General features: G+C 44.8%; 1 protein-coding gene across 2 annotated transcripts in view; it reads left to right on the forward strand.

Moving 5' to 3' along the window:
• AP3B1 (adaptor related protein complex 3 subunit beta 1) overlaps nucleotides 1-26,869 on the forward strand; it is a 261,412-nt gene that overhangs the window by 55,786 nt on the left and 178,757 nt on the right. For both annotated transcript variants that reach the window (XR_005600381.1, XM_039544543.1), the window contains exons 6-7: nucleotides 8,160-8,226; nucleotides 24,493-24,675. Coding sequence is in view for 1 of the 2 variants with exons in the window: in XM_039544543.1 (XP_039400477.1) it covers nucleotides 8,160-8,226; nucleotides 24,493-24,675 (250 nt within the window). In the remaining variant the exon portion in view is untranslated. The remainder of the gene's footprint in view (nucleotides 1-8,159; nucleotides 8,227-24,492; nucleotides 24,676-26,869) is intronic.

Below are 26,869 nucleotides of genomic sequence, written 5' to 3' on the forward strand. Positions count from 1 at the left end.
GATGCCTCCCTTAGAGGGTGAGGTGTTCACATGGATCACAAATACTGCTCAGGGTACCGGGACCACAAGAAAGGACAAACTACACACAAACTTACTGGAGCTAAGAGCAGTCCACTTCGTGTGAAAGGCCTTCCTTCCCCTCATACGCTCATTCCATGTACAGATAATGTCAGATAATATCACCATAGTGGTCTGTATAAACAAATGGAGGAGCAAAATCTCATTTCCTCTGATTGGAAGCTGTCAGACTTTTTGGAACTGGTGTTTTGGAAACCACATTACGATACAGGCTGCCTACCTTCTGGGTGTTCACAACTCCTTGGTAGACAAGCTAAGCAGAAGTTTCTCCACAGACATGAATGGGAGATATATGACAGTTCTAACCAACATCTTTGTACAGTGGGGTACTCTCGTATGGGATGACTTTGCATCTCAGACGAACAGGAAGCGCCTCATGTATTACTCCAGGAAAACTATAAGCCATGATTCCCAGGGCGTTGTTCTCCTATTCCCCTGGACAGATGGCCTCAAATACGCCTTTCTTCCCTTCCTCCTGCTGCCATAATTTCTACTGAAGATGTGTCACAAAAGGGCCACCGTCATCCTCTTGGCACCCTACTGGCACAGACAGTTCTGGTTCTCAGAACTTCTAATGATGTTTATGCGCCCACCTATCCGAATCTGCTCATGTGGGGGAAGTCAAGCACCACAATCTGGGCTCACTCCACCTCACAGACTGAATTTTGGGTTGGTATTGGAAATAGAACACTCATGCTCTATCTCTGTCCAGGAAATCCTTAGCCAAAGTAGAACGGATTCTACTAGAGCCTGCTACTGGACTGAAACACAGTTTTTTCCAGCCTGGATACATCACCACCACCATATGCCTGATACTGTGGACATTCTGATCATCCTAGACTACCTCCTCTGCTTAGACTTCAGTCCTTTTTAGGATACACCTAGCAGCTATCAGTGCTTTCCTCCCTCTGGTGGAGAGACATTCTGTCTTTATACACCTGACTACCGTGCAATTTATGAAAGGCTTATCAGGACCTTGCCACTGGTTATTAAACCTACGTCTCAATGGGACCTTAACTGTGTCCTGTCAATATTCACAAGTTTGTACTTCAAACCTATGGCAACATTGCAGTGACCTACCTCTCTATGAAAGTGGTATTCTTAGTGGCAGTCACTTTGGCTATGCGGGTCAGTGAGCTCAGAGCCATGATGGCAGACCACCTGTACAGAGTATTCTACAAAGAGAATGTCTCCCTTAGGTTATACCCCAAATTTCTCCCCATGATTGGTTGAGTTCCATGTTAACTGATCGATCCACTTACCTGTATTTCTTCCAAAACCACGTTTCTTTGAGACAAGAGATTTCACTCCATTGACATCAGGTGAGCCCTGGCTTTCTACCTACAGAGAACTAAACCCATTAGAAAAACTCGCAGACACTTTGTCATCATAGTAGAAAGGTCACATGGACAGACCTCACGGAGGATTTCTAAGTGTGTTTTCGGATTGATACTAGAGGGGTACTATCTAAACTTCCCCCTCCCCTTTTTGGGAAATATTACTACTCATTCCACATGAGCACAAGCAGCCTCCACAGCCTCCTTATTGGACCACCTGCTGCAGTCATCTGCAGAACAGCCACGTACCTTGGAGCTCTGTCCACGCATTTGCCTTGCACTATACATTCAAGCCACGGCTGTGGATGTGGCCATATGAACAGCAGTAGTACAGGCATCTCTGCTACAAACATCCTTGCTCCCTTCTTTACTCTGAGCACTGCTTGCTAGTTACCCATATGTAGAATACACACAGGGACCAGTACTTGAAGAAGAACGAGAGCTTACTTATTGTAACCGTAGGTTTTTGTGGTGTGTGGTCCTTATCTGTATTCCACTACCTGCCCTCCTTCCCCTCTACTTTAGATCCTGTTATCTTGTGATAAGAGGGAACTGGAGAAGTGTTAACCTGCCCCTTATGCCCTCAGTTGGGAGCACAAGAAGAGCTATTGCGCATGTATCAGTGAATGGACACTGCTTTAAAGAATTCGACTTGAGCGCATGGCGTGCATGCATACCCATGTGTGGAATACACATAGGGACAACACATCTTGAAGAACCTCCCATTACAGTAAGTAGTCTCCCCTTATCACTGCTCTCTATTTGTCAGTGTATCCATTACAGCTTAAAAATAAAATACTGTCCCTTAGGAATTGGGGCCTCGCTCACTTGGCAAACATTAGATTTATCTGCCTTCCATTTTTTAAAATTATCTTACTGTTACATTTATCTTCTATACTAAAGGTGTTCAAATTAATAAATGGAGCATCTTGATTTAGCCAAGAGAAACTGAGCCTATTTTAAATTCCCAAAAGAAAATGATAAATTCCTCACTTGAAATTCAGATCTACCAGAACTTTGGAGTATGTTTTTAAAAAGGGCTGTGGGAAATGGCTGTAGGGAGTTCTGACCAAAAATTGTGTGTCTTACTGTAGCATCTAGAGGCTCCAACCACATTCTGGGACCCATTTTGCTGGATGCTATACAAACATAGTTAATACAATTTAATAAAGTTAAGTTGTTTGCTTGCTTCTGCTGCTGGGGAAAAAAAAATAGTGGTGAATCACTTTACTACTAATAAACATTCAACATTAAGCTAAGACCAACAGACTGTTGTACTTAAATTAGTATAGCTCAGAGTTTTCAGTAATCTGGTAGTAACTGTGATGAGGTGGGGTTCCCCATCCAGTGTGGGGTGAGTTCACACCATCCCTCAAGCTGACCTTTACCTCAAGGCAGTGAGACCTAAGGACTAGAGTTGATAGGGTTACCCTGGTCTGCAGGGCAGTAAGGCCTAGTGGCCAGAGTCAATAGACTGGCCCTGGTTCGCAGGGCAATAGGGCCCAATGGCCAAAGTCAATAGGGTGGCAGGTTGCCACCTGGAAGTGGGTGGCGGGCCGTCACCTGGAGGCGGGTGCCAGTCAAGGCAGGGGGACCTGGGCACTCTCCACTGAGTGGGGATCCAGCCGCAACACGCAGACTATGGTCAGAATTATGGTTAGTCCCTCCTTGTGGCTACTTCCGATCGTGACTCCTGCGTCCGTGGTCTGGGCAGCTTCAGGGTTCCCGGTTTCCTCTGCCTGGGCTGTTCCCAGTGGCTCCGAAGTCCCTGGAGTGTCTACACGTACCAGGGAATCTGCCGGAGTATCGGTGCCTCCGGCTTCCGCATCCGGGGTCTGCTGTGGCTCCGAGGCTGGAGCTGCAACAGATGTCCTTTCTCTCCGCTGTTCAACCCAGACTAAGCTGAGTTGCTCACTCTTATACTAGCACTGCACTTGGGGCATGTCCAGTAGGGCTGTGGGGACAGGGCTTCCTCCACCCACAAGGAGGGGTTAACCCTTTCCTGTCCAGTACAGGGTGAGTTCACCCCATTACAGTAACACTTGCGTACTGCAGTGATAAGCACTGTAGAAAGGCCTAAGATTGTTGCCTCAGGATAATTTCCCAGATACTGGAGTTATGAAAAACAAAGCAAAAGAATACATTTTCTAAAGTTACATTAAAGACATATAAACAGATGCATTTAGACTGCTCTGAAAAATTTACAATATTTTAGTATACTATACAGTGCCAGACAGAATGTTAGTGCTAGGCAGTGGCTCACTATGGCCAGCTCTCCCTCTCTTTTGAATGATTGAGTAAAAACTGCTGTTTAACTTTCCATGGTGCTCCAGACAACACTGTTTCCCAGCCCTTTTCCTCCCAAATAAATCCCTAGAATTCTCAGCCTCCTCAGGATCCGCTACCACATGAAAGGGGCAGGAGTGGCAAAAAAGGCTGGTTTAGGGGTAGAGGGAGTGTAAAAACAAAACAACCCATCTACTCCCCAGAGTTGCACTGCCTTCTGTCACAGAACTTCCTCATTTCAGTGTAGAATCCAGAGATGGGAGAGACGTAAATAAAAGTATAAACATTTTAAACTAAACAAGGGCTATGAATGTTCTGAAGCAGTCCCCAGGCCTGGCAGTGCTCACCAAAGTATTTGCCTAGTCAGCTGAGCCAGCAATAGGATGAGGCAGCTTCCTAACCACCCAGCTACTGTGGTAATATGGCATTATGTAAGGATCTTGCCTCTGTATGTATGTGGGATAGAACCAATCAGTGTAATAAACTATTGAGTAGTGGCTCTTTGAGTGCTTCTAATGGTTATACCAAAGAGGTTTGAGTATGTTATTGCCTCAGAGCTGATGGACTTGGTCCTTTAGCTCCTATTAGTAGAGGGCTCGTGCTTTGAGATTCAGAGATGCTGGGTTCAGTACTTGAAAGCGACCTGATTAGAGGTGTCATGACACTGATATAGCTACTATGCCATTAAAGCACCTGCTGATTCCCTGGCACAGAGGCCTATGCCAGTATATATACAGTATATGCCAGATTTCAATGCTATACTGCATGCTACTGAGGTTGCCTGTACCAGGTTATGTGACTGCCTACCACATCAACATAAGCTAATTGTTGCTGTGCATCTAAAACCTGCCGGTGCTAAACAGTCCAATAAAAAGGAATGAGGAAGACTGGTATCCTCTGTGGTTATCCCAACCTCTCCTGCTTCCTCTTCCTCAGAGCAAATAGGTATGGCTTTGCTACTTGTGCTTGATACCACCCACTGGACCACTTTAGAAATGTACTTGTTTACTCTGAGGTGAATGAGGGAAAGGAAGTGGGGAAGGCAGGACCATTAGTGACAACACAGGGTTGCAGCTAGTCAGACTTTACAAGTTTTGAAAACTTTATAGCCTGATGTGTTCTGTTTTACAGTAAGTAATGGAAGTTGTTTTTTGGGTGACTGCACAGATGCCATCTAGATGTTCATGAGCCCCATGTGTGTGAGATTGTATTCATTTTGAATGTGTCCTTTGGGATAGTGCCTGCATCATACATGATTTCATGCCCACTGTAGATGAGACTATGAAGGGTGAGGTGGCCCAACTACCACTAGCTTCCTTTTTGCTGATGATGGCTGCGAGACAGAAAACCTGTAGAGTGCATGTCCTTATACAGTGTGACTAAGTTTTAGCTTAGTTCTCCAGTATTATTGTAGCTAGAATTAGTTTTTCCTTTGCCTGTTGCCAACCTTTATAATTAGCTTTTCTTCCCCTAGTCCTCTCACTTTCTCCCCCCAATTACAGTGAGTTACAGCCCTTATCATGGCAGAAACAGTCACCAGCTTCAAGAACTGTTTGTCCTGCAGCTCTGTTATGCCCTTAAACATTGTGTTCCCTTTGTCTTACATGCCGCTCTACAAATGGCGAGATAACAGAACATTGGTCTGAATCTCATTTATTTTTTAAAAGAACTCTAAGAGCAGGGAGGTGACACAAACTGTTTCTGCTCAAAAAATCCTTGCTGCCTTCCACTTGTGCTATTTCAGAGGGTACGTCTACACTACGGGATTATTCCGATTTTACATAAACCGGTTTTGTAAAACAGATTGTATAAAGTCGAGTGCACGCGGCCACACTAAGCACATTAATTTGGCGGTGTGCGTCCATGTACCAAGGCTAGTGTTGATTTCCGGAGTGTTGCACTGTGGGTAGCTATCCCGTAGCTATCCCATAGTTCCCGCAGTCTCCCCTGCCCATTGGAATTCTGGGTTGAGATCCCAATGCAAAAACAGTGTCGCGGGTGATTCTGGGTAAATGTCGTCAGTCAATCCTTCCTCTGGGAAAGCAACTGCAGACAATCATTTTGCGCCCTTTTTCCTTGGATTGCCCTGGCAGATGCCATAGCATGGCAATCATGGAGCCCGTTTTGCCTTTTGTCCATGTCACCGTATGTGTACTGGATGCTGCTGACAAACGCGGTACTGCACTGCTACACAGCAGCATTCATTTGCCTTTGCAAGATAGCAGAGATGGTTACCAGTCATATTGTTCCGTCTACCATGCCATTGTAAATTGGTGATGAGATGACGGTTATCAGTCGTTCTGTACTGTCTGCTGCTATCATGGGCGCTCCTGGCCGGCCTCGCTGAGGTTGGCTGGGGGCGCATAGGCAAAAATGGGAATGACTCCCTGGGTCATTCCCTTCCTATGTTTTGTCTAAAAATAGTCAGTCCTTCCTAGAATATGGGGCAAATGTACTAGAGAACCAGAGAGCACAGCCGCTCTGTGTCAGAGCCCCAGAGATCCTGCAGAAATGATGAGCTGCATGCCATTCTAGGGGGTGCCCCTGCAACAACCCCACCCGTTGCTTCCCTCCTCCCCCAACCCTCCTGGGCTACCATGGCAGTGTCCCCCCATTTGTGTGATGAAGTAATAAAGAATGCAGGAATAAGAGAAACAGACTTTTTAGTGAGATAAAATGAGGGGGAGGAAGCCTCCAGCTGCTATGATAGTCCAGGCAGGACATTAAAGGGTAGCGGGGGAGAGGAGACCAGCATTCCGCTGCTATGATAGTCCAGGCAGTACAGAATCTTTTCTTTATACATGACGGGGGAGGTGGGGGGGCTGATGGAGCTCAGCCCCCAGTTGCTATGATGAGGACGATTACCAGCCGTTCTGTACCATCTGCTGGGAATGACCAGGAGTCATTCCTATTTTTACCCAGGCGCCCCCGGCCGACCTCACCGAGGCCAGCCAGGAGCACTCACGGGCTGATGAGGAGAACGGATACCAGTCCTTCTGTACTGTACCGTCTGCCACCGGGGAGAGGGGAGAGGATGCTGCTGTTTAGCTCTCCAGCACCCCGTCTACCAGCAGCATGCAGTAGACATAGGGTGACATTGAAAAAAGGCGAGAAGATTTTTTCCCCTTTTCTTTCGGGGGGGGGGGGGTGAAGGGTGTAAATTGACGACATACACCCTGAAACACCCGGGAAAATGTTTTTGACCCTTCAGGCACTTGGAGCCCAGCCAAGAATGCAAATGCTTTTCGGAGACTGCAGGGACTGTGGGATAGCTGGAGTCCTCAGTACCCCCTCCCTCCCTCCCTCCATGAGTGTCCATTTGATTCTTTGGCTTTCCGTTACGCTTGTCACGCAGCACTGTGCTGAGTCCCTGCTGTGGCCTCTGGAGATTTTTTCAAATGCTTTGTCATTTCGTCTTCTGTAACGGAGCTGTGATAGAACAGATTTGCCTCCCCATACAGCGATCAGATCCAGTATCTCCCGTACGGTCCATGGTGGAGCTCTTTTTGGATTTGGGACTGCATCGCCACCTGTGCTGATCAGAGCTCCACGCTGGGCAAACAGGAAATGAAATTCAAAAGTTCGCGGGGCTTTTCCTGTCTGCCTGGCCAGTGCATCCGAGTTCAGATTGCTGTCCAGAGCAGGCATAATGGTGCACTGTGGGATACCGCCTGGAGGCCAATACCGTTGATTTGCGGCCACACTAACCCTAATCCGATATGGTAATACCGATTTCAGCGCTACTCCTCTCGTCGGGGAGGAGTACAGAAACCGGTTTAAAGAGCCCTTTATATCTATATAAAGGGCCTCGTTGTGTGGACGGGTGCAGCGTTAAATCGGTTTAAACGTGTAGTGTAGACCAGGCCAGAGAAACATGCAGCAGGACAGTCTCCACCCCTTGAATCCTAGCTCTCGAGCTGCCTCCTCCTATAGACCGACTCCTCTACTGCCTCAATAACTTTTGAGAGAGAAAGAAAAGAGCATGGCTCTACTGAAAATGAGATTCCAGGACTCCAACCTGTTACTGGTCAGACTAATGGAACAAGCAGTTTTCAAATTTCTGATCTTTACTGATTAAAGGGGGTTAGAAAAGTTATTTTTATTAAACAGAAAACTAACTCTCCAAATCCTCTGACCCTGTTCTGAATGTTTGTGTGTTTTGTGAGTTAGGGATGCCTGCTTAGTTCCAGAATAGTAAACTGTCTGAATGCTGTAACAGAAATTAATGTGAACTATTTTTTGCCATTTTGTTTCACAATCTCCTTTGCATCCTTCTCCTTCCCCACAACACCACGTGTTTTGATTTGAAAATCATTTCACTTTTCCCTTGTTTGTTTCCTTCCCCTCCTCACTGCCTAGCCTATCTTTGTTTCAAGCGTAAACCTGACCATAAAATGTTAAAGGAATATATTTTAAAAATGGAAAAAAACTATCTTTTGCGTGGTTTTTGTTTTTTAGTCTTGATCCAGAGCAAAAGGAAATGTTAATTGAGGTGATAGAAAAGCTTCTGAAAGATAAAAGTACGGTAAGTAGCACAAATTAGTGTAATTTTTAAGTGTATAATTGTACTGGTCACACTCTTTCAGCTGCAAATCTACTTAATGATTGTCATTACATACCATTAAATTTGAACTATACAACATAGCCGGCAATCTTAATTCTAGCATTTCCTAGCTTACAGATGCTTGAATTTGCAACCTTAATGTTCTTTTATGTGTAATTACGTTGTATTTGAGAAATGTGATCATATTCTTAAAGTCTGCATTGTTATGTTTACACACAAGGTGGCAGAAAGGAGTTTGACATGAAGTTTTAACTTTGGCATTTTCTGGCTTTTGCATGCTTCATCATATCACCTTAATGTTCATAAGAGCTTTGGTTTAATATTGCCACAGGGTTTCTCTCTTTTTAAAAAGAATAATATTGAAAAAGTAATAAAACAAAACACGGAAATTCATTCTTTAGGACTCCAAAGCACTGTTGTCATGTGGGACGGCGGGGAAGAGAGGCGGGAGAAGCACAGACACGTGTAAATACAATAGTCTGGAACTATTTGGCTAGACACCACCAGAATGTCCTGATCCATGCACATTAGAAACCCCATTGCAGGGAGTCAGTCTCTTGCAAATTGTGGCCCTGATTCAGGCTATCATTTAAGCACTTGCTGAATGTTCAGCAATTTAGGTATTGCCCGGATTTAGAGCAGTGTGTTGCACCATGTATCTAAGGCTGATTTAGGAAAACATGCAAGTGTGTACATGAAGATAAGCATGAGAGTAGAGCCATTGACTTTTGCAGGACTACTTGCCTGCTTAAAGTTACGCATGTGCAAAAACGGTTTCTTGGTTTGGGACCTCTGTTAGCTGTGAAATCGTTCTCAAGAAAACTAACTTAGCGTATGAGCTTTTTACCACTTTTTCAAAAGCACACTCAAATCAAAACAGATTTTCATAATGAGGACTTATTTATATGGTAAAATTAATGTTTAGACCCCTTCCAGTTGTTCGGCTTGTACAGATGTCTGGAAAAAGTAGTCTCCTCCTTGAAAAATTGTTTAACTGTTGTTCATCTGGAAACTGGCTGCTCACTAACTAGACATGCATCCATTGTCTGCAGGCAGAGCTATCCTGTGCTTCTTCGAGTGCTTGCTCATATCAATTCCAGTTAGGTGTGTGTGCGTGCTGCGTGAACGGAAGTTGGAAAACTTTTCCCTAGCAGCTACCCATTGGGCCGGCTGTGGAGCCCCCCTGGAGTGGCACTGATATGGCGCTCTATATAAGACCCTGCCAGCCCGACCCCCCTTCAGTTCCTTCTTACCGCCTGGGACGGTTGTTGGAACAGTGGTCTCTTGCTAGCAAGTGCTCCACTACTCCTTAGCATTCTCTTATCATTGTAAATAGTTCCCTTTGTTAGTTAATTGTTAGTAGTTATCTTAGTGTTAAGTGTAGTATAGTGGTTGGGTTTTTTTTTTCCCTTCGAGTGCCCTGCGGGGGTCTGGGGCATGCCGTCCCAGGGCTTCAAACCCTGCAGTTCTTGCAGCAAGCCCATGCCTATGGGCAACCCCCATGACTCCTGCCTTAGGGCTTAGCTACACTGGAGAGTTGCAGTGCTGGTGGTGGCTTTACAGCGCTGCAACTCACTCACCGTCCACACTTGCAAGGCACATACAGCGCTGTATCTCCCTGGCTACAGTGCTGGCTGTACTCCACTTCTGCCTGGGGAATAACGACTGCAGCGCTGAAGTGCCAGTGTAAGCAGTGATTAATCTTACTATGCTGTAACTGACCTCGGAATTTTCCCATAATGCTTTTAACTAAATAACTCTCTTTGTTTTGTTATGATGCCTCTCTTTGTTTTGTTGTGAACTCGGGGCTCCTGGAGCTGTTTATCTAAAAAACAAACACAGCTACTGTTTGCTGTGAATGAAGCAGGCAGGGGCATGAATGTCCACAGCCTAGTGTTTGCTTGAGGAGAGAAACAGCACGGTGGGGGGGAAGGGAGTCTGTTGGAGCAGCTGCTTATCTGGTCTGCAGGCTATTTGCATTTAAGAGTGAATGAGGGGTCGGGGAAGTGGTCAAAATTTGCAAGGCAGGGAGCATGAACGAGGAGGTGAGAGGAGCCGAGGGTTGCACTGATATCGCCTTGGGCAAACTTAAAAGAAAGGAAGGGATCGGAACTTGCAAGGCAGGGAGCTGACACAGTGTCAGCTCCAAAAATCCACACTCTCTCTCCCCCCCATGCTCCCTGTCACAGTCCACCCCACCCCTCTCTTTTGAAAAGCATGTTGCAGCCACTTGTACACTGGGATAGCTGCCCATAATGCACCACTCCCAGCACCGCTGCAAATGCTGCAAATGTGGCCACACTGCAGCGCTGGTAGCTGTCAGTGTGGCCACACTCCAGCGCTTTCCCTACACAGCTGTACGAAGACAGCTGTAACTTCCAGCACTGCACACCTGCAAGTGTAGCCAAACCCTTAGGTGTCTGGGAGAGACTCATCAGGTGGACAGGTGCAAAATCTGTAAAGCATTCAAGCCCCACACGAGGAAAGAGGGAAATCTGCCTCAAGCAACTCCTCATGGAGTCTGCACTGCCTCCCTCAAGATACGGGCCTGAGCGCCTCGGTGCGCAGTGCTCCCTCGGCAGTGCTGCCCGCAGCACCGCTCAAGGACCCTCGCCCTCTTCAGGACCGACAATCTCCCGGGCCCCGAAGATGTCTACCTCGACACCGCTCCCACTCCCAGGTCACTCGTAAGAAGCAAGCCATGGAAGAACATTCCAAAAGCCCTGAGGCAGTCACCACGGCTCCGACCGAGTCAGCTCTGACCAGGCCCCAAAGCCTGACAAAACCGTGAGACCTCCATCTGCTCATACTAGTCCTGCACCACAGGGACCTCTTCAAGTGGAGGAAGCTACATTGCCCTCCACCCCGGACACCTTTGAGGCTGCTAGAGGGCTTATTGAGATGACAGCACCGGTATCCCCCATCCTGGTGCCGCCCCCGGCATGACTCCTGGTACCATCGAGGGGTAAACCGGTGATGTTCGGGCCGCCTTTTCCCAGACTGGCTTCCCCACGCCGCTCTGAGTCCCAGCATTGTTCACACCGCGCACCAGTCCAACTCACGTTGCCGGTTAGACTAGCAGCGCTGGTCTCGCAGCCCCGACCCTCGGAGCCGTTCACGCTCGAGGGCGTCGTCGGCCGCCAGGACATGGTCCCGCTTGAGGTCCAGACTGCATTCTGTGACCCTGTGGCACCATTTGGACCGGCACCGATCTGCGCACCGCTCATCATCGTGGCACCGCTCTCAGGCTTGTCGCAGGTCCCCAACCCGACCCCAGTTCCCGTCGCGGCACTGGTCCATGTTTTGGCGCAGATCATCTTCGCGATGGCAGTCCACGTCGCAGCACCGATCTCCTTCCTGGCACCGGTCCCCGATACAGCACCGGGACCCGCCTCAGCACCGTTCCATGGCGAGGGGCCGGTCACCCTCTCAGCACTGCTCCCCATACCGGCACTGGTCATCACACAATCCTCGTCCGTCGAGGGATTCGGTGCCCCCCTCCACGCACTCCTGCACTGCTCCCCCCTGCAGGAGTCATCCGGTCTCCCACCCGAAGTGCAACACACCATTCAGGATCTTTCGGTTGACAGCCAGGGCCTGTTCGCTGAGCAAACTGACTCTCGCCTGCATACCCTGAAAGACGCAAGGAACACCATAAAATCCTTGGGCATGCATACCCCAGCCACTCAAAGAAAGCCATTTAAGCCTCAGCCCCTGCAACAGCGCCCCTTCCCGCCCAGACCTAGGCAGGACTTCTCCTGTAGGAGAAGCAGGTACCCACAGCGTAGACCATCATGCCCTCCTTCGGGACAGAGCCAGAGCCAATCCAAGCCCCCTCCGGTGCTCTAAGCACCCATTTTGAAGGTGCGCTCAAGGATGGACTACCAGTGCAAAATCTGGCCAGCTATCCCTTCCTGAAACCTCTATCCCGTTTCTACCTTGCCTGGTCCCTTATTACATTGGACCGTTGGGTCCTTTGCACAATAGAGGCGGGATATTCTATCCACTTCTGGTCTACACCCCCCCACCCCACCTGTCCCTCTTCACTGACCCCTCTCACGAGCAACTTCTCATCCAAGAGGTACAGACACTCCTCGCCCTAGGAGCAGTGGAGGAAGTGCCTCAAGAGCTTAGGGGCATGGGTTTCTACTCGTGCTACTTCCTCGTTCCCAAGGCAAAAGGAGGCTTAAGGCCTATTCTGGATCTCAGGGAGCTCAACAAACACATTGTCAACCTGAAGTTCCGCATGGTCTCCTTGGCCATGATCATCCCATCTCTGGACCCGGGAGACTGGTATGCTGCCCTCGATATGAAAGACGTCAACTTTCACATCTCAGTCACCTCGTCCCACAAACGTTTTCTCCAGTTCATGGTGCACAAGATGCACTACCAATTCACAGCCCTCCCATTTGGCCTGTGCACAGCCCCTCGTGTCTTCACCAAGTGCATGGTGGTCGTGGCAGCTTTTCTTTTCTGTCATCACGTTCATGTGTTCCCATACCTCGACAACTGGCTTATTCGGGGTCGGTCTCGCCAGCAAGTCCAGTCTCAGGTGTGATTGGTCATGGACATGTTCAATCACTTGGGCATCATGCTGAACGCCAGCAAGTCCGTACTGTCACCGACACAGATATTGTTTATCGGAGTAGTCTTAGACGTGACCCATGCTTGGGCTTTCCTCCCAGAGGCCTGGCATCTAGCTCTAACAAACAAACACCAACCTCTGCAGGTTCCCCACCACCACAGCGAGGCAGTGTCTCAAACTGCTGGGTCACATGGCGTCCTGCACCTACGTAGTGCAACACGCCAGTCTACCATGGCCATATTTTATCTGAACAAACAAGCATACTCTGCCACAGAGCCCTTCTTCTGTGGGAATTCTGTTTAGCCCACTCTCACTCTCCAAGCTTTGTACCTGCCGGGTGTTCAGAACATGCTGGCAGACAGCTTGAGCAGACGCTTCCTCATGCATGAATGGTCGATTCGCCCAGATGTCATCTACTTGATCTTCCACACCTGGGGGTTTCCCTGTATCGACCTGTTCGCTTTGCGGACCAACAGGAAGTGCCCAGCCTTCTGCTCCTTCAGGGGTCACAGTCCGGGATCGATCGCAGAAGCTTTCCTGATCTTGTGGTTAGGCCAGCTACTCTACGCTTTTCCACCATTTCTGCTGATCCACAAAGTACTTCTCAAGGCCCGCAGGAACAAGGCGGATGTTATACTGGTGGCCCCTGACTGGGCCCACCAGTGCTGGTATCCCACCCTGTTGGATCTATCGATATGGGCGCCCCAACGTCTTCCTCTCAGTCCCAATCTCATCTCGCAGAACCACAGTCATCTCCTACACCCGGACCTTCAGTCGCTCCATCTTATGGCCTGGGGGATCCGTGGTTAAACCAGGCTGAGCTCGCCTGCTCAGACTTGGTACGGCGCGTACTCCTGGAAAGCCATAAATCCTTTACCAGACTCACTTATGAAGCTAAATGGAAAAGGTTTTCTACCTGGTGCGCCCAGAGGCAGGTATCCCCGCTCCAAGCTCCAATACCCTGCATCCTGGACTACTTAATGCACTTGAAAGACCAACATCTTGCCTTCGGTTCCCTCAAGGTTCACCTCGCGGCCATTTCAGCGTTCCATCCAAGAGCGGCAGGATGCTCAGTGTTCGCGCACCCGGTCGTGCGGTGCTTCCTGAAAGGTTTGGAGAAGATCCATCCCCCGATGAAACCTCCCGTACTGGCCTGGGACCTGAACTTGGTTCTTTCCTGTCTGATGGGTCCTTCTTTCGAGCCACTGGCTTCCTGTTCACTCCTCTACCTTTCCTGGAAGATCGCCTTCCTACTGGCCATTACTTTAGCACGCCGGGTTTCCGAGCTATGAGCTCTCACATGTGAACCACCTTATACCATCTTCCACAAGGATAAAGTTCAGCTGAGGCCTCATCCAACCTTCCTGCTGAAAGTGGTATCTCGTTTCCATGTAAGCCAGGACATTTTCCTGCCGGTTTTCTACCTGAAACTGCATGCCAACATTTGGGAGCAGCGTCTTCATTCACTGGACATTAGAAGAGCTCTTGCCCTCTATATAGACCGCACAAGGTCATTCTGTAGGACGACCCATCTGTTTGTTGCCATCGTGGAATGGATGAAGGGCGCTCCGGTCTCTGCCCAGTGGATATCTTCATGGATTACCACATGTATAAAATCTGGTGAAAGAAGTCCCTCTGCCTGCTGTTATGGCTCACTCCACAAGGGCTCAGGCATCGTCTATGGCCTTTCTGGCAAATGTGCCTCTTCAGGACATCTGTAGGGCTGCCACATGGGCCTCAGTGCATACCTTCACGTCGCATTACGCCATAGTCCAGCAATCCTGCCATGATGCGGCCTTCGGCAGGGCTAGTCTTCAGTCCTCACTACCTTGACTCCAACCCTACCTCCGAGGTAAGGCTTGGGAGTCACCTAACTGGAATTGATATGAGCAAGCACTTGAAGGAAAAAAAACGGTTACTCACCTTTTTGTAACGGTTGTTTTTCGAGATGTGTTACTCATATCTATTCCATTCACCTTCCCCTCTGTTGGAGTAGCCAGCAAGAAGGAACTGAAGGGGGGTTGGGCCGCAGGGTAGTATTTAGAGCGCCATATCAGCACCACTCCAGGGGGCTCCACAGCCTGCCCGACGGGTAGCTGCTAGGGAAAAGTTTTTCGCCTTCCATGCACGCTGTGTGCGCACACACTTTAACTGGAATAGATATGAGCAACACATCTCGAAAAACAGTTACAAAAAGGTGAGTAACCGTTTTTTCCCAAAAAGAATGCAGTGTTAAATCCACTCTCCAAATAAAGTGTGAGGTGGAGGTGGAATGTGGATGGGGATGCTGTGTTCAAGTAGGTTAGGAGGGAGCCTTCATATTCATATTTCTTAGCTTGCTGTGTTCTAATGGCTGCCATTTTGCTACAACCCATTGACTGTTTTCCAGGTGACCTGCTTTGGGGTTGTGATACTTCACTTCACTTTTGAGAAACTCTACTTAATCCTGATGGAGAGGGATTTTAGGACAGAGTGTAGTGTTATGTCCTGGCCCAGTCCTCCCTTTTGGCTAGTCACCAGTCTGTTGTAAATGGACCCAAATCCTGGGCCCCATGTGCTTCTAAGATGCCCTTCTCCCCCACCCCCACAATCTGGGTAGTCACTGTTCATAACTCTGGGTCTCAGGCACACTGTCTGGTGCAGACCCTGTGTCTGACACCCTTCTTGGGTAGTGGAACCCCATACTCTGGCTGCCTTAGACCCTGAAACTAGTACCTCAGCCCTTCTGATCCCTCAGTTGTTTAGCTATTTCTCCAGAGTCTACCTGGCTGTGGGAGCTCTGGTTTTTAGTTAAATCCTTCAGGATAATGTGACTGGAAAGCAAGGAATATGCAGTAAGCTTAGCAAAGAAACTTCTTAATCATAGACACTTTACTCTTAATGAAGTGCACTAGAGAATCACAAATCTTTGAAAAATACCACCAATCCTGCATGCAGCTCCCGAAGTCTGATCTTACCTCATCTGTGAGTACTGGCTTTCGTCAGTGTTCTTAGGCTAGGCAGCACTTCTTGCCGTCTCTCTCTTAAGACTGGTTTTGCATGTGGAAATACCTCAGATTTGTGGTCTGCCCTTGCTTAGAGAAGCACCCACCTCTTAAACAGTCTTTTAAACAGCTGAGGCTGGGGGGAATTAAAGGTTTCAGTCTTCCCCCACTCCCCCGGTCAGGCTTGTTGAGTGTCTTATAATGTCAGTGGCCTTATTGTTCCAGTAGGGGACAGTCAGTTAATAACGTTAACTTCCTCATTGTTAATCCTCTTTGAAGTGTTCCACACACCCAACATGAGCAGGAAAGTGTCTAGAATAGACTGGCCTTGTCAGAACTAGGCTATTTTTCAACACTAACAGGATCTCTCAAGCCAACATAGGGGTTGCAATACAAACTGAAGGTCACAATGAACTGAATTACTGTCAAAAGTGGTGTTCACATTACAAAATGAAATTCATAATTTGAGAGAGACATATGCCTAGTCTGTCACAAAAATGGTCTAAGGTGCATGGTTAAATAGCTGATTACATGTTTCTGAAATGTATTAATTATCTGTGTGTGTATGCTCGTGACTTTCAGGCACTCCCTGTATACGAGAAGTCAGGGAAGGCACTACTGATGGCAGATTCTTGTTTTGGCTACAGTGGTATAAATGAGAGCAACTCCATTGAAGTTATTTACCCTCAGGGTAAATCTAGCACAGAGAAGTATCAGGCCCTTCATTTTGTAACTCATCTTTTTAGGACTTAAAATCTTTCCCAGTGACTTGCTCCTACAGAGTATAATAATCTTTTTGCCCTAATAATAACTCTTCAGCTAGCACTAGCCTACTCTGAATGTTTACAAACATTATTGCTTTCTTGTGGCATGAAGATTTACTCCTAAAACTGACTTTTTGAAAAAGTAAAACACTTAACTACCATTAGACTTGCTGGGAACTATTTTAATGCTATTGATTTCAATTTCATCACCATTGTTTCTTACACAAGTGAACACTAAGAGTTGCTTTTTAAGACTGCATGACTAAAATACAGGCTCTTGAAGTCAAATCTTTAACTTTTAAAATTGATCCTAATAATTGGTGATGGTTAGGTGATGAGAATACTTGAGCTTTTAAACCAGAGCAGTAGCTTTGGGAGTAAGGAGGATGGAAAGACTAGCTCTACTTTTTAGTAAATATCTGTTAAGTACACTATTGTTCAGTGCCAGCATGTGTGGGTAAGCCTGTATTTTCATAAGTTATTGATTTAATGTTGGTGAAAGCTGCACCATTGTTAAAAAAATTACTGAGTTTGTGCAGATGTTTTATTGTGATAGATCTATTATCCAGCTATTAGAAGATAAATGACTGATCTTTCCCAGTTTCCATGCCTCCAGAAAATTGAAATAAGAAGGGGAATATCATTTGAGCTGTATGATTAGGGCAGGTGGGATGGCCATTAATTTTGAGAGAGAGAAATCTTGGCAGGCATAGGCCAGTGCAACATATTATCAATCAAACCTCGATGCATTTCTTGTGATGACCCAGCACTCTCAGGTTTTTGCAGCGTTAATTAGAATTCATGACAAAATAGATGCAAGGAAACGTTTTGTACCCTTCATAATTTTATAGAAAATTTATTGTTATTAGAGGAACCATTTGCTTAGTGTGATTTTTTTCATTACCAGCTTGTCAACTAGCATAGATAATCTGGAGAAAATATGAACTCCATAGATTGGGTGTCACTTTTGTTGATGGTTCATGTAGTTTACCTTGGAACGCAGCTAATGGCTGAAGTTCATAGCAACAGCACAGAAAAACGTGGCAACCAGTGAAAGACAAATGAACCATGTTTATTGCTTTAATATAAAAAATACATAAATGGAAAGCTGCATTTGAATTTGATGAGCTCATTGCTAGTTCTGTTGGAGTGATTTATTTTTTCTCCTTATACATAAAAGCTGCTGTTGACACAGTGAGATGGAAATTAACTGACTGATTTTTGGAAACCAATATTTTTTGTTTTTAAATTCTGAGTGGATCATTTTGTTTTAATTCTAAATGTTTTTATAGAATATTGATGCTTTAATAAACTAAGATTATCAACTGTGCCTCTGATGTTTAGATATACAGGAGGGTCATACTTTAGGGGAAATGGGTAGAGCTAACTAGAGAATGGTCCTTTTATTAGGGAAAAGTTAGAAAATTTGGGTATTCTTTTCTCTCTTGCTGTCTCTAAACTTTGTGTTCTAAATCCTCCATTCTTGTCTCTTGTACTAAAACCTTGGTTTTGGAAAATGGAGAGAATAAAAAAATCAAGTTAATCTAATATTTTCTTAAGAAGTAGTATGCACATTACAGTAAGTCAGTGATGAGCTGCCAAAATTTTAACAACCGGTTCCCTATAAAAAGTTCTGATTTAAGGGGGGGGGGGAGCGGGGGAGGGACCGGGGCAGGCAGAGACATACTTGTGGGGCCGGGGGCCCCTGCGGGGCCTGCGGCAAATTGCCCCACTTGCCTCCCCAGCAGCCCTAGAGCTTGCAGCCGCCTCCCCCCTTACCTTGCTGGCAGCTCAAAGCAACTCCGGAGCTCAGCTGAGCTGCCTAGCTTGGCCACGCTGCAGCTGGGGGGAAGCGGGGGAAGGGCCGGGGGAGCCTCAGCCTCCCCAGCTGGGAATCCTGGGAGCAACAGGATGGTCCGGCCCACGGACCAGAGTTCTTTGCTCACCCCCTGGCCCTTTAACAACCCGGTTCTCCACGGAGGTCTAATTTTAGCAACCGGTTCTTGGGAACCTGTGGGAACCTGCTCCAGCTCACCACCGCAGTAAGTGCTATGCAAACCAACTCAAATAATTGGTTCACGAGCTGTAAATACGACAAAATATCTGCTGACCTCAGCACATTCTTTGCATTTAATGGTACACAATGAAGTTCTTACAGTGCTTTTAAAAAAACAAAACCAAACCCAAAGTCCTGTGCTCTGTTATGGAGGTGTCAGGAACATTAACAACTAGAGTATGACACTATGTGAAAGAAAATGTAGAATCAAATGAAGTAAAAATCTTAAATGAATCCACATGTCCCATAGAATCTCTATGGATAGTAATTCCATGCTCTAATAAGAATATAACAGTAGGGATCTATTGTTGACCACCTGACCAGGACAGGGATAGTGACAATGAAATGCTAAGGGAGATTAGAGAAGATATCAAAATAAATAACTCAATAATAGTGGGAGATTTCAATTATCCCCATATTGACTGGGTACATGTCACCTCAGGACGAAATGCAAAGACAAAATTTCTCAATACTTTAAATAACTGCTTTTTGGAGCAGTTGGTACAGGAACCCACAAGGGGAGAGGCAATTCTTGATTTAGTCCTGAGTGGAGTGCAGGATCTTGTCCAAGAGGTAACTCAAACAGGACTGCTTGAAAATAGTGACCATAATATAATAACATTTAATAGTTAAGGGGAACTATGCAAAAATGAGGAGGTTAGTTAAACAGAAATTAAAAGGTACAGTGACTAGAGTGAAATCCCTGCAAGCTGCATGGACACTTTTTAAAGACCCCATAATAGAGGCCCAACTTAAATGTATACCCCAAATTAAAAAAACACAGTAAAAGAACTAAAAAAGAGCCACCGTGGCTTAACAACCATGTTAAAGAAGCAGTGAGAGATAAAAAGGCATCTTTTAAAAAGTGGAAGTCAAATCCTAGTCAGATAAATAGAAAGGAGCATAAACACTGCCAAATTAAGTGGAAAAATGTAATAAGAAATGCCAAAAAGGAGTTTGAAGACCAGCTAGCCAAAAACTCAAAAGGTAATAAAATGTTTTTTAAGTACATCAGAAGCAGGAAGCCTGCTAAACAACCAGTTGGGCCTCCGGACAATCGAGATACAAAAGGAGCGCTTAAAGATGATAGTCATTGCATAGAAACAAAATGAATTCTTTGCTTCAGTCTTCATGGGTGAGGATGTTAGGGAGATTACCAAACCTGAGCTGTCCTTTGTAGGTGACAAATCTGAGGAATTGTCACAGATTGAAGTGTCACTAGAGATGGTTTTGGAATTAATTGATAAACTCAACAGTAACAAGTCACCAGGACTAGATGGCATTCACCCAAGAGTTCTGAAAGAACTCGAATGTGAAATTGCAGAACTAATAACTATGGTTTGTAACCTGTCCTTTAAATCAGCTTCTGTACTCAGTGACGAAGATAGCTAATGTAACACCAATATTTAAAAAGGGCTCTAGAGGTGATCCCGGCAATTACAGTAAGTTTAATTTCAGTACCGGGCAAATTAGTAGAAACAATAGTAAAGAATAAAATTGTCAGACACATAGAAGAACGTAAATTGTTGGGCAAAAGTCAACATGGTTTCTGTAAAGGGAAATCATGTCTTACTAACCTATTAGAGTTCTATGAAGGGGTCAACAAACATGTGGACAAGGGGATCCAGTGGACATAGTGTACTTAGATTTCCAGAAAGCCTTAGACAAGGTCCCTCACCAAAGGCTCTTACGTAAATTAAGTTGTCATTGGATATGAGGGAAGATCCTTTCATGGACTGAGAGCTGGTTAAAAGACAGGGAACAAAGGTTAGGAATAAATGGTAAATTTTCAGAATGGAAAGGGGTAACTAGGGTGTTCCCCAAGTCTCAGTTCTAGGACCAATCCTATTCCACTTATTCATAAATGATCTGGAGAAAGGGGTGAAAAATGAGGTGGCAAGGTTTGCAGATGATACTAAACTGCTCAAGATAGTTAAGACCAAAGCAGACTGTGAAGAACTTCAAAAAGATCTCACAAAACTAAGTGATTGGGCAACAAAATGGCAAATGAAATTTAATGTGGATAAATGTAAAGTAATGCACATTGGAAAAAATAACCCCAACTATACATTGTGGCAGAGCTCCGACCTTGTCCCTGTGGGTTTCCTTGCTTCCAGGCGGTTTATGCTAGCTTCAGAGGCTCACTGCAACCCTCCATGTAGCCGTTCTCTCTCTAGGGCCAGGGATACAGTCTACTGAGCCCTTTTTGTCATAAGCCAGCAAGGAGGTTGGTTAGAGAACTCCCACAGTCTCTATTGCTCCTACAGCCTCATACCAAAACAGTTTAGCCTCCTGTCCCGACAGGGGCCTGTCTTCCCTTCCCAGGAGGTGTTCCTGTAGTGGTGGGTTGGGGGGAACTGGGCCCGCCCTCTACTCAGAGTTCCAGCCCAGGGATCCTAATGGTAGCAGCTGTTGGCAGCCAACCTTTCACTGCCAGAGTTGCTACATTTCCCTGGGCCACTTCCCCACAGCTCTCCTGCTTCTCCCTTCTTCACCCTTACCTTAGGGCTCTCTTACCAATGACTTGAGGGTGTCTTCATTAACTAGCCCTTCAGCTGCACTTCCTCTCCCCTGACTCTCCTCAGCCTGACTGGAGTGATCCCTTTTATAGTATCAACAAGGGGCTTAATTAGAGTCAGGTGGTCACATTACCTTAATGGCCTCACCTGACTCTTTGCAGGTTAATTGGAGTCAGGTGTTCTTATTAGCCTGGAGCAGCCCCTGCTCTAGTCAGTCAGGGAACAGAAAACTGTTAATCCAGTGGCCAGTATATCTGCCTTCTACTACTTTGTTGTACCCAACTGGCCTGGGTCTATCACAATGTACAATATGATGGGGGCTAATTTAGCTACAACTAATCAGGAAAGAGATCTTGGAGTCATCGTGGATAGTTCTCCGAAGACATCCACACAGTGTGCAGTGGCAGTCAAAAAAGCAAACAGGATGTTTTTAAGGATAATTAAAAAAGGGATAGAGAATAAGACAGAGAATATCTTACTGCCCGTATATAAATCCATGGTACGCCCACATCCTGAATACTGTGTACAGATGTGGCCTCCTCATCTCAAAAAAGATATACTGGCATTAGAAAAAGTTCAGAAAAGGGCACCTAAAATGATTAGGGGTTTGGAACAGGTCCCATATGAGGAGAGATTAGAGGCTAGAGCTTTTCAGCTTGGAAAAGAGGAGACTAAGGGGGCATATGATAGAGGTATATAAAATCATGAGTGGTGTGGAGAAAGTGAATGAGGAAAAGTTATTTACTTGTTCCCATAATATAAGAACTAGGGGCCGCCAAATGAAATTAATGGGCAGCAGGTTTAAAACAAATAAAAGGAAGTTCTCCACACAGTGCACAGTCAACCTGTGGAACTCCTTGCCTGATGAGGTGAAGGCTAGAACTATAACAGGGTTTAAAAGAGAGCTAGATAAATTCAAGGAGGTTAAGTCCATTAATGGCTATTAGCCAGGATGGGTAAGGAATGGTGTCCCTAGCCTCTGTTTGTAAGAGGGTGGAGATGGATGGCAGAAGAGAGATCACTTGATCATTACCTGTTAGGTTCACTACCTCTGGGGCACCTGGCATTAGCCACTGTCGGTAGACAGGATACTGGGCTGGATGGACCTTTGGTTGGACCCAATATGGCCGTTCTTATGTTCTTATAGTCCAGGGGTGGCCAGCCTGTGGCTCTGGAGCAACATGCGGCTCTTCAGAAGTTAATATGTGGTTCCTTGAATAGGCACCGACTCCGGGGCTGGAGCTACAGGCACCAACTTTCCAATGTTCCAGGAGGTTCTCACTGCTCAATCCCTGACTCTGTCACAGGCCCTGCCCCCACTCCACCCCTTCCTGCCCCCTCCCCTGAGCCTGCCGTGCCCTCATACCCGCCCCTCCCAGCCTCCTGCATGCCACGAAACAACTGATCGGGAGGGAAGGGGAGGCAGGCATGAGGGCACGGCAGGCTCAGGGGAGGGGGCAGGAAGGGGTGGAGTGGGGGCAGGGCCTGTGACGGAGTCAGGGATTGAGCAGTGAGAACCTCCTGGAACATTGGAAAGTTGGTGCCTGTAGCTCCAGCCCCGGAGTCGGTGCCTATTCAAGGAACCAGTAGGTACCAGCACATGGGCAGGGTTTGGGAGAATAAATGCAACTTCACATTTAGACTTATTAGTAATTCATAAAATTCCCACAGGACTTGAAACTTCTTTAGCAGAATATCAAGACTATATTTGGAGATGTTTTCTTTCAGTTGTAGTGTTGGGCGCATACTAATTGCCCAAATGTAGGGGAAAAAATGTAGCATATGAATATCATTGTATTTAATATTTCTCAAGAAGTGCCATTTCAATAAACTATATTTCTATTTAATTGCTTACTTTAAGTCATTGGGGAAATTTTAGAAGATGAAATGCAAATCCCCAGTGCTCAGATAGAATGACATTTGCTGCTAGAAAGCTGGATTGCAGGCATGCTAACTGCATACATATCAGTTACTTCATATAGAAGTTTTATCATGTTAAATGTTTTGCTTAACATGTTCCTTGACACAAAGCAAATCTTATTTAAAACAATTAGGAAAGGAAGAATAGTAATTTTTGACACATTGACAAGTGCTTCTGCTGTGTGTAACTGATTTCCTGGAGGCAAATTAAGTATTTACTGTATGGTGTTTGCTGTTCTGTTTTTTATTATTGAAGGTGATTATACCAATAGCTTTCTGTAGCAGAGTAGTAGACTAGAGGAGTCCAAAGTCCCAAACTAAAGTTATTACAAATTTATTTGATTAGGAGCTTAGAATTCCTTTGTTTAAAATTTCAAAAATTGTGCTATGGAATACATATGTTGGTTGTCTTTGAAGCTTGATGTCTTTCATAAAGTGACTTGCTGCCATTATTTCAAGGATTCCTCACAAAAGTTTTCCTCCGTAGCACTTGAGAAACCCCATACAGGAGGAACCATGTATTTGCAGATAATAGGTCTCTAGAATCTGTTCATTTAGTTTTTTCATGAAAGCAAAATTGTTTTCATAATCAAGGAAGGAGGAAAAATCATATGGCAAGGACATTTTTTATTGTGTACATTCTGAAAATATTCATACTATGTTCCTAAAAATATACTGATTGTGCTGGTGGCAAAAACATTGAACTTGTGCACCTTTGAAATTGGAGGGAGGGGGGCAAATAACTTGTAGAAGAGTCTGGATGGATTCTGAGAAAATCCTCTGAGAAAATTGCTGAAAATATCTAACACACTCCAAAGGCTTAACATTTGCTCTTTAGAAGTAATTTTATGAACCCCAGGGATTCTGGCAGTGATTGTTTAACTGTCAAGAGAGGGTGTTGGCTCCATTACGTCAGAAATCACCCCACTTCCTCCTCCAATTTGATCATGGAATGTTAATAAGTGCACAACACTATTTTGTACTTGTACTTACCATTAATTTGCAGATGTGAAGTAAGTCTTGCATCTGATAAATTCTTTGTGAAACCATAAATTACCGCCCCTACCCCCTAAAAAAACTCAAAACAAACAACTGGTTTTGCCTGCACTTTATCTTCAGTGCTAGGGTTGAGATTAAATATGTAATATAAAGTTTGTCTGTTTTGTTTGACAAAAGGACATATTCTGCCAAATATACTGATTAATACAATTATTCAAATCCATTTTAAAAGAAGACTCCACTTGTGTGAATAGAGGGGGAGTCTCTTTTTCTGGCTACTATCTTTTTGCATAATGGACATGCTTTAAAGTACTGAATTGCCAATATTAGTTCTAAGTACTCACATATGGATCATCTATAGAGAGAATCACTGACTTGTTTTTACAATTTTGTTTTCTAGCTGGTGGCTGGGAGTGTGGTTATGGCATTTGAAGAAGTGTGCCCGGATAGAATAGATCTGATTCACAAGAACTATCGAAAGCTGTGTAATTTGTTGGTTGATGTGGAGGAGTGGGGGCAAGTTGTTATTATCCACATGCTAACTCGATATGCACGTACACAATTCGTGAGTCCTTGGAAGGAGGTAAGTTTGTCTCTTTTATTCTCAACAGCTTGACAACAGAAATACTTCAGATTGTGTTGCCGTTCATGAAAATGCGTAGTTTCACCTTCATGAAGTGGATACTAGTTCTTTTAATAATTATTAAAAAAAAATATATATTTTAAATCTTCAGTTAATATTTTCTTTTCTTTTTCTTTTTTTTTTGGGGGGGGTAGCATGAGAAATCTTCCTTCCAAGCTGTAACCATGTGCCTTCCTTCTGTGCTTAGGGTGTTGCTGAGTGGGGGGTGGGTGTTCCCAATAGTTTAGCACTCTCCTGACAGCTGTGGGACTCTGATTGTAATAGCTCCACTCTCTACGCTTTATGGAAATGTTGATATTAAGAGTTAGAAAACCAGTTTTTCAAAATCTATGTTAGGAGCTTCGTCGTTTAGCTTTCATTGCCTGTCATAGCTTTCATTGCTGAAGGGTTCTTCCCTTATCTTGTGCAGAGTCCTCTTAGCCTTTTCAAACTGTGTTTGTGTAGATGTCAGTGCAGTGAACAATATCAACATTTTGACACAGTATATACTATGCTGATGGGTTATGTACATACCTATGTTTTGAAATAAGACAGGTGTTAGTTAAGCACAATAATTTTAGATATCTAAAACTCCTTATGCAAATGTAAACCTGGAGTGCCATTAGTATGCTATTTTTTTTTCTTGCTGTAATACTGGAAACAGTCTACTTTTGTCCTTGCGTTAATAAAAGGGGGTGTCCATATTTCACTGCTATTTAAAAACAAAAAAGTAACGTGCTGCAGCAATTAGTGATGCATATAACACCCATTTCAATTGGACTTTACTTCTGAAGAATAATTAAATAAAATTAAGTACTTTTGAAAAGAACATCAGAAAACATTTTTTTAAAATAAGAGCTGTTTGGCAGTAATAATACTGTAGTAGTTTATTGTATGAAATCATTGAGTTACAGAACTTTAAATAACATTTCACTGTATACGTCTTTATAAATTTGAGTTAATTTCGTACTCGTTTATAGTGTTGGTTTTGAGATTGGCGGAGTACAGTTAGGTACTTGTTGTCAGTTACTTTCATCTTCTACATTGTTACTGTGAAAATACCCAGTGGGCGTGGTAAATTATGTATTTTCATAGTGATAAAGTAGAAGATGAAAGTACCTGACAAAAGTATCTCAAAACCAGAGCTATAAAATAGTATGAAATTAACTCAAATTTATAAAGATATACAGGTGTTTATACAGAGGTGTCCCAATATAGATAGACCACCTTGCCATCTATATTGCCTATGCTATATTTTCTACTGTATTTGTCTAGATCTAAATGTTTCTACCAGAGTTCTGCTAATACACCTAAATATACACATGCAGGCACCTTAGATATTTCTCATAAATATTAATTTATTAGACTGCCAGTTCTTTTAAACTTGTGGTTTTGTGATTTGAACAAAGAGCGAGAGAGATGAGACCATCAACCTGATTCTCACACGTGACTTATAGCTAGGATTTGATCCTTTTGTCGGTATTGGGAGCTAAAGTGCTATTGTATATAACACATTTTTCCATCTAGCCCAGATATGTTTCATCCTATGTGTCTGTATAGTCAGAATACGACACATACAAAAGGTATAGAAAGAGACACTGTAAGCTCTTTGGAGCAGGGATTATCTTTTTTGTTCTGTGTTTGTATAGCACCATGCACAATGGGTCCTGATCCATGCTTGGGGCGCTAGGTGCTATGATAATACAAATAATAATAAACATTCTTCTGCATATGAGTTTTATGGTACCTAGTGTGTGTTACTTCCCTTTTAATTGTTTAAACACACACAGTAGCTTTAGAAGAATAGAATTGCATAGAAAAATATAACATTGATTTGAATATGAGATAAACATACAAAAACATGGAGTACAGCCTGAGGCTCATCCCTCACTATGTTGTTTATTGCAACTGCCTAGGGTTTTTTTAACTTATGTTATGTAATAACTGTTGTTTAGAAGTCTTCTGATACACTGTAGAACTGCTAACAGCACTATTTAGTTAATATCTTTAGATAAGCAATTTTTAACGATATTTAGCAGGCTGATAGGTCTGACTGCACCTGCTTTGCTGGTAGGGAGAAGAGGAAAGGATTAGGATATAGCTGAGGGAAGCCAGCATTCCACAGTTGACCCTTCTGCCTCATGACCCACCTGCA

The sequence above is a fragment of the Mauremys reevesii genome, linkage group 6, assembly GCF_016161935.1.
Source record: "Mauremys reevesii isolate NIE-2019 linkage group 6, ASM1616193v1, whole genome shotgun sequence".
NCBI lineage: Eukaryota > Metazoa > Chordata > Testudines > Geoemydidae > Mauremys > Mauremys reevesii.